Genomic DNA, 14,122 nt, shown 5'->3' on the forward strand with positions numbered 1-14,122 from the left:
ATAAATGTAAACTAATGCGAACTTTACAATTAAATTATTAATTCCTTCGTATATTATTGGTTTAAGTTGTCGAAAATTAATATTTCAATTGTGAGGTTCGCATTAGCATACATTTATAAGAGTGGGGAAAAGTATATGCATTTTTTAATAGTTTTTTGAATATGGCTCTTTGAAGACGAAAAAGCAGACGAAAAGCATAGACTTACAAAATGACTGATAACTAAATAACTAATCAAAATTTTTGAAAAAGAAAAAAAATACTTCTTCATTATGTGAAAACACAATTATGGGCCGAGTTTCGTGCCCGGGCGAGGCTTCTGGGGCGATATATTGTGATTACAGACACACACACACACAGCCGCGTTTATTATTATGTATAGATTCCTTTATTTTCTGATATACTTTTTATCCTGACTTACTTATTTCTATGATTTACTTGTTTTCCGGCCCTCTTGTTTCCTGACCTCTGTTACTCTAATCGTCTGATTTCCTGATTTCTTTAAAATTTCTTTATCCTTTTATTTTCTGATCACTTATTCTGCTAATGGATTGATCTACTTATGATCTAATCTACTTAGTTTCAGATCCACTTATTTTTAGATCTACTTACATCCTGATCTATTTATATCCTAACTACTTATTTTTTCTTATTTTTTTAAAACTTATTTTTCCTGATCTTCATATTTCGTAATTGCACGATTTCCTTATTTCCTAATTTCCTGAATTGCAATTTGCCTGATCTCTTTATTTTATACTCTATTTATTTCCTGATCACCTTGTTTTCTGACCTACTTATTTCCTGACCTACTTTATTCCTGATTACTTTATTTCTCGATCCCATTATTGCCTTATCCGCTTCGTTTCGGATACTCTTATTTCCTGATGCCATAACTTCCTCCAATTAACCTATTAACTTATTTTAGGATCAAATTATTAATTTACTTATTTACTGATCCTTTTATTTCCTGACAAATTTAATCCCCTTATTTTCTGACCTACATATTTCCTGACCTATTTTATTCCTGATCATTTTATTTCTCGATCTTATTTTCTGATCTCATTATTGCCTTATCCGCTTCTTTTCAGATACTCTTATTTTTTGATCCCTGCACTTCATGATCTACTTACTTCATAATTTCTTTATTTACTTATCCTCCTATTAACATATTTTCTTATTTCATGATAAAATTATTAATTTACTTATTTCCTGATCCTTTTATTTCCTGACATATTTAATTCCCGATCCCTTTATTTTCTAATCTATTTACTAACTGCTCAAATTATTTTTGATCCCCGTATTTCTGGACTTACTTTAATCCTGATGTAATTATTTCCTAATCCCTTTTATTTCTAGATTTCATTTTCTACTTTTTTTTCTGATTTTTACTTCTTGATCAACTATTTCGATCCTTCTATTTCTTGTTCTTCGATTTAACTTTTTATTTCCTGGTTTACTTATTTACTATTAGGATCTATTTCTTTTTGTTCTACACGAGGGTAATTTGGCGCTAAAGGAATAAAAATATTGCAGAAAGAATCGGTTATTGTAGAAAGTTGTCGAAATTGATCCCGGAAAGATTGAAATTCTTCACCTCTATAAATATTCTCAGAGATAATTTTTAGTTACAAAATTCATGTTTTGAGTTACACAAATAAGAATACACATCTGCATTGTTTTATTGTTGTAGTGCGGATCATTCTGAATAACTTTTGATCTAATGATCAGAACTTCACGTTCTAAGACTTAATATTAGAGGTTCAAGGGAGTGACTACAAATATGCTACAGACGATATTTTGAGTTACGCAATCAGACACAAAAACGTATTTTCTCTGAATTAACATGCTATTTGACGGATTTGGATTTGTGACCCCCAAAATATGCGGGGTAGCAACAATTTAGGAAATATGATTCCCATAGTTAGTTTAGAAGAGCGGTGCAAAGTTCGGACCCCTTTATGTTATTTTTTTATTTCTTGCATATTTCGCAATATCTCAAAATCTTTTTAATGGAATTAAAACAGTTTTTTCATACAATTACGAAATTTTTTTATCCAAAGATAATTCCATGTGAAAAATAATTTTTAGGAAATATTTATTATTTTTCATTGTTTTATTTAATAATACTAGGAAAATTTTGAATTATAAGACATAAAATTTTTCACATGATTTTAAAGATAAATTTTATATGACAAAATATGCAATTGGAGCGAAATCGTACCAACAGTTCCCGTTAAAAGGTATTAGAAATAAACGACTTATTTAAAATTTGATACGTGAGAAACGTGTCCTAGAACGTGAAGATTCGACCTTTAGATCAAAAGTTATTCAATGTGAACCATTTATATTTTTGCGCACTTTACATGCTACCATTTGCTTTTAACTCGTCGAAATCTATTTTGAAATAAAGAAAAATGATTAGTTACTTAATATTAAATTAACTGCTTGTTATATAACTACATGTTATGGTTGAATAAAAGTAGTTAATATTTTTCGATATAACGATCGATTGTCAGCAGATACCGGACATTGGGTGAATAATTAGGTCAATAGAGCAAACTAAAAAATTTGAAATATATATTTACCGTCTAATAAAATATCAACTTTTGGAGCTCCTGATTGGCTCTCAGTGTCATAACAAAAATAATAACCGCCATCTTTTTCTGTGATGTCACGAATGATTAAAGTGTGGTCTTGACTAACAAAAATTCTGTTTTTTGTATCATCGTCATGCATATCTAGTTTAACAACTTCTTCTGTACCGTGCAAATTTTTACGGCGCCAAATACGACCAGTTATACTCTGTTTTTCTTGGCTAAAAATATTTAAAGCAAGCAAATAAGATATTTTTTTTAAAAACATATTTATTACTTTTCATGAAAAAAATGGAATGATAGTTAAAATTTGGAATCATGGCCTCAAATGCGAATCATCATCATTCATATTATCACTAATTATATATTATAATAATAAGTGGCTTTTAAAAATAAATAAAATCGCAAACGGTTTTAGGGTCAGAAATGTGCGACTACAATTCCTTTTTTCGATTTCACAAATTATTTTTATTTATACCACTGATATTTACTATCATCTTTTAAATAAAAAGAAAAAAAAAATTTTTTTTTGGCAGTGTTCAAATTTTTTTATCATGATCCAGAAGTTTATAATCGGGCAGACCCAATTGAAATTTAATCACGCCACGATGAGATTTTACGTGATTTTATTTTTCCGAAGTTACGGTAAACCCCTTCCTTCTCGTTCCGGTGAAATTGGCGGGGTGAGGTTTCGCCCTCTATTTATCGCTCCCGTGATATTTCCGGGCAGATAATTCTGCAATTAGCTTTTATACAGGTTAGATAGTTAGGTTTAAAATGAGTATTCTTCAGGTTTATAATACTCACCAGAAGTGACAGGGTAATTTAACATCAGATCCCAAAGTAGCAGTTGTAAGAGAGACGGGTACTGATTTTAAACCTGTAGGTCCAACTGGTGTAGAAGTTTTATCTATACAATTGGAACAAATTGCGTAACCTGAAAATTAATTTAAAAGCATTTTATTGGATGTCAAAATCAGCAACTAAATATTTTAGGAAAAATCCGAGGTCAGATGGGCATCGTGACGAGGGACAGCTTAACATTTGGTATCCGGTTGTTTTGCAGAAAATTGTATTGATTCTATTTTTTTAAAATTGCAAATAGAAAACGACGACTAAAATAAATAAATAAAAAAAAAAAAAAAAAAATNAAAAAAAAAAAAAAAAAAAAAAAAAAAAAAAAAAAAAAAAAAAAAAAAAAAAAAAAACTGAGCTTGCACCTTAACAAGAGAACAAAAGATAATTTTTTTAAAAAAAAATTAGTTCATAAAATTCTTAAAAAACTACATTGAATTTTATTATTTTTTACATTGGCTGGTAGGATATGACACAGGAATCAATAATTGTATATGTACAGACATGGCGAAGCAAAAACGCGATAATTATACTATCGGCAATAAAAAATTTTTCTTAAAAATAAGCTCGAAATTGCAACTATTTTCCTAATTAATTATTTTTAGGAAATTCATAATTAAGTAAGATACTTGTTGTATAGAAATCGAAAATAATAAATCACTTTGTAATGTTACGAAGTCGATAGGAGAGACAAATTTATTATGGTTTCCTCCAATATCAGATTCTCTTTAAGAGTGTGTGTGTGGGGGGGNGGGGGGGGGGGGGAGGGGCGGAGTTATCGACCATGCCAAGTTAGCATGTTTTATATGCCAGTGAATTGATGCTTAATTTTCGTAGTGGTAGTTACGCTACAAGAGCTATAGAATTTTGGCGAAATATTTTTTATACTGTTTTAAATCGAAAAATTAATATTAATATAAAGTTTTTATCCTTAATTCTTTATACTGTTTTAATGATATATTTTTCCACATTATTTAAAATTTTGCTACTGTTAAGTAAATTATTTGTATGATTGTGAAAAATTCATATCGCATTTAAACTCGAAATTTTTTTTACTTGATAAGCTAAGTTCATAATTTTAGGCATAAATATTTAAAATGTTTTTGATTATATATTAAAATACATACGGATAACAGAGGAAGAGATAAATAATTTTATGATGATATTCTTGACTTGTATCATTCTTTTTTAATTACATTCTGATATTCAGCGAGTAACAACATGCTTTAAAAGCTAAAATAATTTTAAATTTTAAAGAAATTAAAATGTTATAATTTCTTTTAGACGTATTTTTGGTCAATCTAAATTAAAACTTGTAGAGAAATTCTTGAAAGTGTTTGCCAACCAGAAAATAAACATTATTTTTATTTTGTTAGGTTTGATTTAAAAATACATAAGAATTATGCTTTTCAACATATCTTGCTTTTAGCTTGGGCCTTAGATTTATGTTGTTTCTTTTAGACATTAGTGACAAGTGACGTCACACGTGAGTAAATGATAGCGTTTGTTTATGCCTTGATTCAACTGACAGCTGTAACGTTAACACGCCATGCACAACTATGTTATTATGTATGACCATGTGATGACAGCGGTTTTCTTCCTTTCCAGTTGCAAGTAGATAATTATTAATAATTTTCAATCAAAAATCTAACTTTTAAATCATCTAAAAGATAATAGAGTATCTGTAATTAACTTATTTAAAGAGCTACGACACACGGGCAACAATCTCTGATTGATTGAAAGCCAAAACTTTCAGAAAAGAAACGAAACGAAAAATTTTCCGAAGATGTAGAATATTTTTTCATGGTGGCATTGAAAAAGTATTTTTCTCCAAAAAATCTTAAAATATTCGGTAAGTATGCGTTTTTCTTTTTCTTAAAACTCTTTTAAAATAGTTGAGCTAATCAAAGTACCTGGTAAAAATATATTTGAGGGTGCCCCCTTGGCGATATTTGTTTGGCGTCATCTCTGTTCGCGCGGAACACCGTGCAAACAGGAATGGCGGCCAAAACATAATGAAATTTCAATAAAGCATTGAAAAATTTCAATAAAACATCGACCAAAACTTAATAAAATTGCAATGAACACAATATAAGCAAAATTAATAAACCCAATAAAATGCATTTTGAATCGAAACAAAAATTAATGGAATAAGCACAGAAAAAAAGGGAAAAAAATCGACTCACTTTATTTAGCTTGAATATCCTCACTTTTAGGTACACAAAATTCTCTAATAGCAGTTAGATATATCTTACTTACCGAAGTCATTTTCAAGACCAGAAGCAAAATTAGCCTTACCTGCCGACATCCGACGTAGAACTAACTGACCTTTGAAATTACATATACCGTTGAACATTAAAAAATAAAGCTAAAATCTAAACCAATCAGAATACGATTGGGTTTCCAAAAAAAAAAACTATAGACGTTCCCATAAATAAAACAACATCGCCCGGCTTGGCGATCAACCGCGATCACAACTTGGCGAGAATCAAGGGACACCCTCACACATAGTCCAACCCAAGTACCTATTAAATTAAAAAAAAATAATGGTAAATAGCTTTGTAAAAAAAAAATTAGCCTTAAAGACTTATTAAGTTTGTTGTGCTATTTAAGTGTTACAACAACTAAATAAAAAGATTATTAAACTTTATACATTTTATTAATAAGGTACTAAGTGTTCATTTAAGAAACACAGACTCATTATACCAAGCCTACTTAGAACGACAAAATAATTATTGAACATAAATTGCTAGTGAAATTAAGTTCAATATTTTATGCTCCGGTTAAATTTAAAAATAGCATTTTAAAAGAAAGACTACAAGCTCTACTTGGAGCTTTTACGAAATTTTTAAGGTAATTTATGTGACAAATAAACTGTTTCTGTTTTTGTTTTTTTACATAAGTTTTTTTGCTAAGAAGTTATTTCGATGAGAATAAATTTCAAACGAAGACTAAAGTTTTATTTTTTAAATAGCTGCTGCTAATAAAATAAAGCTGTTAATAATTTACACAAATTTAAAGTAATTCAGCATGGGCTTTAGCTGCTATAAATAAGAAACGAAGCGAAACGTGGATCAATACATGATTTTGACAAGGAATAAGAAAGCAAATTCTGAGAGCAACTTCGTTAAGGTGATAGCAGATTCATCAGATAGCAGATAGCATCTTTCATTTTTCGGACATATGTTTTTTTAAATTTTTATAACCGTTGCTGAACAGCCAACCCAGTTTCGAGTTTACGATTACTAATGTTAAACTCCGTTGCCTTGTAATTTTGATAGTTATTTTAGCAAGGCAAACTTGCTTACAGAAAATTATTCTTTATCTTTATCATTGTTATAGAAAAATTCTATCACATGCGAATAAATAAGTAAACATTGTTTTACGAGCATATTCTGAACTAACTACAATACTTATTATTTATAGTTAGATCGCAGCTTTTAACACTGAAGTTTACTGCTATGCACGAAATACTCATTGTCATAATGAAAGCAATTCCTAATATTTACTAAGTTATTGAATACATGATTATCAAATTAGTAATTAAATGTTTTGATTAAGAGGTCAAGATTGCTACGTACGTTCTTGAATATTGAATAACATCCTCTCAACACGTTATGACTAGGACTGGGCAATATAAGAAATTTTATATTGTGATGCATCGTCAGTTTTGCATCGCGATATAGCGATGTATCGCGATATAGTATTTGTGAAATTCATTGACTTGTAAGGCGCAGAAAGTCGGATTTCTATCAAAACTTCATACTCAGATTGATTTAAACCAATTTATGAATTTGATGTATATGTTTTGCTTAAGAAAGATATTAATGTAATATTTTCTAAAAATGATAGCGTAAATAACGAAAGATTTCTTACTTTAAAAATAAATAATTAAAAAATAAATAAAACTGAAATTTATCAATATATTCACCTAACAATATAGAAAGAAAATTTAAAAAATAGGTTCGTTAAAAATTATTTGTATGCTTAAAACAAAGTGCTAAATAAATTAAACAAAAAAAAAAAACTTTTAGAACAACACTATTTTTTATCATTATTATTTCACATAAATAATAAAGTTAAATTGAATAATTACCGAATTCTGAAAAAAAAACAAAGTAAGGTTTAATTTCTTAAAAATAAAAACAAAAGAATTAAGAAAATTCGATAATATATTTAACTGACAATATTGAAAGAAAATTAATAAACACGATTATACTCTTTAATAAAACGAAGTGCTAAATGATTTTAAAAAAAGAAGTCGCAATCGCAAACATTACTAGTCTTTTTGAATAAACAAAGTTGATTGACTTATGTCCAAATCCAAAAGAGGAAAAATAAGTTTTGTTATAATTTTATTTGTAAAAATGAAAACAACTAAAGATTTATAAATTAAAAATCAGTAATAAAAACCCACTAAATTATTATTTTATCCAAAAAGTTTTTAATAAATTAAAATAAAGTAAGAAATAGCCTAACAAATTTAATTACTTTTTAATTTAATTCTTTATGGGTACCTTAAATTAGATTTCCGTTTGTAATAAATTCACTGATGTAAAATAATACTTAAATATATAATATCAAAATTAATTTTCACATTTAAAAATAAAAAAGAAATTTTTGTTTAAAAAAAAATTACCTAATTAATTAAGAAACACTTCTTTATGTATTCTTTTCAATAATAGATTACGTTCAGAACAAGGTAACGACGGCGATCACCAAGTCCGTCCCACTGAAAATGATCTACAAGAAACGATATCAGGTCGCGACAAAGTCGAAAAAAATAAAACTAAGAGGTGCGGAAACGAACATGCGAGATCACGATATATGTTCCCAAAACTGATTCTGATTCTACCACTCATCAATCAAGGCCGTTTCAATATAACGATACGTACATCGTCTTCCCTAGCGCGAGTTGGCATCGGAACGTAAGCGATCCTTGCGTGTCCTATATCGCTATATCGTACATCGCTATATCGTTCGTCTTCTTTATTCGACGGCTTAAATCAGATTTCTGATGCATCACCTGGAACGAAAGTAGCTGTATCGGCCTGCCGATACAGGCGTTAAATCGATATGTCGCGATATATCGATTTATAGCCCAGTCCTAGTTATGACCTCTTGTAATCACCACAGAAAACGATTATATACCCAGACCCCGGAAACTATCAAATACAGACCAACGAGTGCAGGCCATAGATATTCGAAAAAAATCCCCACCAAACACCAAACCGATGGCTCACATATTCCAAGAGTTCTAACAAGCATCCGGGAATGTTGTTTTGATGAATAGAATGATAAATTTTTAATCAATTTACGCATTTCTAATAGTCATTTGAGTCAAGTCATTGTAAAATTTGCAGAATATTTATGAAAGATTTGAATTCAAAATCCTCTTTGGGCATATATAATTTTAGTAGTGCATTTCGTAATGAATAAAAGTAAACCGATTGAACTGAAAAAAATGCTGAGTAGTATCCCTAGCTTGTAGATGTGAATTCTGCTCCTAGAGATATCTCTGTAGAGATATCTCACAAACCAAAGTGCTGACGTCAGGAATCGTTCACTTGTATCATCGTTCACAGCATGAGAAAAATTCACGCAAGTGAATTCAGAGATTGGAATAAGAACCTGATTGGTGGAATGAAACCCAGAAAAATCTCACCAGTTGGGCTTCTCGTTCTGATCCCCGAATTTGCTTACGAATTTTTTTTTTTGCCGTTAGAATGACCCTTAAAATATTCTCAGGGGTAAATTGAACACGGGTTAGAATCCTTTTGAAATCAAACTAATCATTGGGCTTTTTTGTGGTTTTCCTCTGAATTTAGTGCAAATAGAAGTTAATTCCATCAAAAAGTCCTCCACACTAGCTAGTTTATCCCAATGCTTGATCTAAGAGTTCCCTTGTCTTTTGGCCTGGGATAAAAGAAGACTACGGAGGTGAACATTGGTAGTTGTGAACATGAAAATGGGTTGGTTCAGGGCTCGAAAAACCGCCCGTCCGTCCATCCTCGGCGGTCAAAAATTCCCCGGGGACAACGAATTTCTCGAATCCGACGTCCGCGCGGACGGCCATTTTCCCGCTAATGTTCGTGATACATTTTCAATTTTTGTTATCTTACAAGAGTCTAGCGCCTCATTTCTAAAATGACACTGAAATTGAATTGATGTTTTCTCCGTCTGGGAGAACTGCAGCTGTTGAACTTAGCAATGAACTTCAGCAATTGACTTACAAAAAAAAAAAAAAAATGCATTACGTACTGGTCTTAAACAAGAAGCGGTAAACGCTATTATGAACATCTACCTAAATGGAAAACCCCTTTCAGATTTCTATGCAGAAACCTCTGTAAATCATTGGCTTGATTGTGGAACTGGCAAACGTCATATTTGATTCATTTAAAAAACGCAGTACCATCGGATAAATTGACATGATAATTGACAGATAACTTAACCTTTGTTATTTAAATTATTTCATCAAAGAAATAAATTATTTCATAATAGAAATACTAGGTTTTACTATTAGTAACCTAGTATTTCTTTTATTACTGTATAATGTAATCCTAGTATTTGTAATCCTAGTAACTACTAATTCATTGTGTAATTTATATCAATGTTTGTAATAAATAAGAGAAAATTATATTTTTATTTATTTAGAAGCTACGGGTTAGTTTCAAAGGAGGACGGGTAATATTTCTGAGTTTTTTCGAGCCCTGGGCTGGCTCTTTAACACCGGTTATTATAGAGAATAAAATAATAACACCACTTATGAACCAAAATGTAATATCTGTTTTTTTCTAGCAAATTCAAATCTGAAATGAAAAAGAGGGGTATAATTTTTTGAAGTTGACCCCACTGAATTTACTAACCCCTTTTGAATTTACTGAAGTTGACCCTACACTACCTAAGGGGAAAAGATTGTTAGGATGTTCTGTGTGTTTGAATTCCTCATTTGAAACGATTTTACGAGTTTATTTTTAAATTTTTGAGTCGATGTGTATTTCTCGTGGTATTTCATCGTTTCCATATTTTTTTTGTACCTTGTCTTAACTCAACTACCTCAACACATTTTAATGCTAAATTAACTATTATTTAAACAAAGTGAAAGAACACGAACAAGCATTGTTGCTTCTTTTTTTCAACAAACCAGTATTCATTTTTCTATAAAATGTCGAAGTAAGTTGTATCATTATTCGCATGCTTTAACAATGTAACCAAGTATTTCAACAATGATATAAACAATAGTTGTTTTTAAATCTTAACAGCTCTTTCATTTAGTCATCGGATTTCTTGATAGTAGTCGACAATGAAGTTCGCAAGAAAATTGTAAGTGATTTCCTTATTACTGATCATTTTAATTATGTAAGTTTTTTTTGTTCAAATTACATGATTTTTCTTCACAGCATATTATTAAAAATATTTGAATGTAATAGAAACAACTTCACTCCTTCGGTCTTGAGGTCAATGTATTAGGACTTTGTTCATTTTTACTTTATTCTATATTCCTTAATTTCAAAATTTTTAAACTGCGAAATCCAGTGTCCTACTAATAACGTTGTTCAAAAATAGAGACATGCTCAACTGATGGCAGCAGACAGAATAAGTAAAAAGGCTTCTATCTACTTGTTATTTTCAAAATATTATTACATGTAGTTTTTTGCATCTAAAATTGTTATGAAGTATAAATTAGGACTCTTAATGATTAATTCAGAACTTTTAACTGAAAAGAAAAACTTTCTCATTTTGTTTAAATATAGCTTGTGTGTCCAACAATTGAATCACTTTATAAATAGATCTATGATTGGCCGAATGTTATACCATTTAATATTGAAGAAACTTGTATATGGATCAGTGTATCTAACCCGTCATTGATTTCTTTTGTGCCCAATTCATAGTCATGGGCCGTAAGTGTCAATATCAGTAAATATAACATTTCTGAAAAACTTGCAATTGTATCGCTCAGCGTTGCATTAAACGTATCTTGAATTTATACATGGCCTTATCCAAACAACGTTGATTTCCTAAAAAAAATTAAGAAATCAAAATTTTTACTATACAACATTTACAGTTACTTATATAGTTTTAATTTTATACTTACTCAAGAAGCAGAATGAGACATACGTATTAATCATTTCCTCATTAAAATGCTTAGAAAAATACATTTGCCCGATATACCCTACACTGACGTTTTTTTAAGGTCACGTGCCACTGCCCCTGGTATGCCCTACATTGATGTTTTTTTAAGGTCAAGTCCCACTGCCCGGTATACATTTGCCCGGTATACCCTACACTGATGTTTTTTTAAAGTCAAGTGCCATTGCCAGCTATATATTTGCCCGATACTCCAAACACTGATGTTTGTCCTAATCTATTGTCAGTAAGCAGTAAAATACCGAATAAATGTAATTATATCCACGAATAAATTAATATCAAATCGGATGTAATAAATATTTCGAACATTCACCAAAGCGACTAATTTGATTGTCAACATTCGCCGGTGAAAGTCAACAACCACCGATTTCGGTCATTCACAGTAACATGCACATCATTTACATAATAACCTCATCAGGACGATTATTTCATAATTTGCCTTAATAGCATCCGGCATTCTAAAAAATAAAAATAATTGGTTTTGTTGGCGATGATCTCGTAAGGCGATAAAGAATCATGCATAGTACAGGTAAGGAAGACATTAACCTCGAAGGAAAAATGGATGAATATCCCAAGGAACCGTTTCGTAGTGGGCTTCTTTAAAATTTCCAAACACTCTATTGTTTTATAGTGGGCCAAAATCACAAATCAATATTGCAGTAGATCAAGACCACATATCATAGTAACAGTTGCAAATAGTTCCACTAAGTACAGTTGTCTTTGTCATATGGCAGACATCAGGTCTGAGGTAATGAAGTACGAATTACATAGTAAACAAAGTTTAAAATAATAGAAAAAAATTTAAAATAATAGAAAAGAATTTAAAATCAGATAAGAAAAAAGATCATAAATTGGATAATTAATAATAAAATTTTAGGATTCCCAAGTCAAAATTCATGCTAGTACCAGCAACCAAAACAGCCTAGTTTCTACTATACCTTGCCATGTATGCAACGTTTTCAAGCTATTATATACTACATATTGCAGGCTAGCATCAAATTCTGCATATCTCGCTACCACAGCAATAGCACGATAAGTTATATACAAGTATCTTATCAAAGCTTAACTCCGTCCAACCCCTGTTAGGGGGCATCCAGGAAATACAAGTATCTTATGCTAATTTGCTGTTTACGCTTCTTCCAAAGCATGGAGAGGTAGACACACTAACGTGCCATTATATGCTTTTTAATGATTGCCACAGTAATATGTTTTGTAGGTAGCTTAGGCGAAAAGAGCATAACGTTCTATGCATCATTATGAATTGCTAATTTGTTGGATGCGATTTTCCAATCATGAGTGGGTAGGTACTTTCATGAATAATTGAGTAGTGTTAATACTTCTTAATTTAATAGGCTATGAGGATATTTTAGGTATGAACGGCATAATGTGCTAGTAAAAATTCTATTAAATTATATTCAATCTAACATTTCGACTTCTAAACTTTTCGTCAATTTCATTACTTAAATACTGGGACCACTTTTTTGTGAAATAGCACCTCATATTATTAATAAATAAAGATTTATTCGTGAAAGAAAACTGTAAGTTAAAATACTTCATGAAATATCCTTTCTCGTCAATTCAATTTTATACCAGAAAAGTTGGTGTTTTCTTTACTGGTGAGAGCTGCATTATATTTCACCTTTACCACCTATATTTCAGAGATACTGTATCTGCTGTATTTTGAGACTATTTAGCTCAACTTGTTCTCTGCATTGGCCGTAAAATAAGTGAACAATGAAAAAACAGTAAACATAGTGAATACTGAAAATGTTATATAATAATAAACATATATTGTAAATAAGATAGTAAAGAGGTGTTTGAGAAGTAATAAAAATTTAAAATTAGCATAAAATCTAAGCTTTAACCCTTTGACTACGAATTTTAAAAAAAGATTTTTTTGTCCCGTTTATTATTCAAAAGGACAAAATAGGTCACAAATAAGGCAAATTTAGTATTTGTGATTTTTCTGACAAGCGGTTATCAATTTAGAGGCTGGGACATATATGTCCCAGCCGTACTTAATGGTGGGATACATATGTCCCACCTGTAGTGATCGACTTACTACAAGCACATTTATCATTCCGGAAAAATTTATTATATGGACTTTTTTTACATTTTATTATACATGGTGAAGCAATCTTTGCATAATCCGACATTACACATTGGACAACTCATGTTTGCTCTTTTTTCTATGTTCATTTGAGAAAATATGAATGGACATAACAATACCAATGAAGAATACGAGTGGGATACATCTGTCCCAATGAAGAATACTAGTGGGATATATCTGTCCCAGCGCAAAATCACAATGCTATTTCATGCAAGAAACTCTTTAGCGCCATCTAGGGGATATTTGAAACATTTGGCATATTACAAAGAGTTTCTAAGTGCTTTTCGCCTCATTAGTAATTTTTAAACATTTGTTGGGACAAATGAGTCCCGTTAGTAGTCAAAGGGTTAAAAACACCGATTACCTTATCAACAATACACAAATTTCTAAATTTAAATCTAAATGAAAATTTGAAAA

At 30.4% G+C, this 14,122-nt stretch overlaps 1 protein-coding gene across 1 annotated transcript in view; it reads right to left on the reverse strand.

Moving 5' to 3' along the window:
• Positions 1 to 5,755, reverse strand: part of LOC139426149 (Ig-like V-type domain-containing protein FAM187A) — a gene marked incomplete in the record, with an annotated part of 24,280 nt that extends 18,525 nt beyond the window's left edge. Inside the window, 3 exon segments of the mRNA XM_071183916.1 lie at positions 2,652 to 2,813; positions 3,400 to 3,529; positions 5,707 to 5,755. Of these exon segments, the coding sequence (XP_071040017.1) occupies positions 2,652 to 2,813; positions 3,400 to 3,529; positions 5,707 to 5,755 (341 nt within the window).
• Positions 5,756 to 14,122: the final 8,367 nt, after the last annotated feature.

The sequence above is a fragment of the Parasteatoda tepidariorum genome, chromosome 8, assembly GCF_043381705.1.
Source record: "Parasteatoda tepidariorum isolate YZ-2023 chromosome 8, CAS_Ptep_4.0, whole genome shotgun sequence".
Classification (NCBI taxonomy): domain Eukaryota; kingdom Metazoa; phylum Arthropoda; class Arachnida; order Araneae; family Theridiidae; genus Parasteatoda; species Parasteatoda tepidariorum.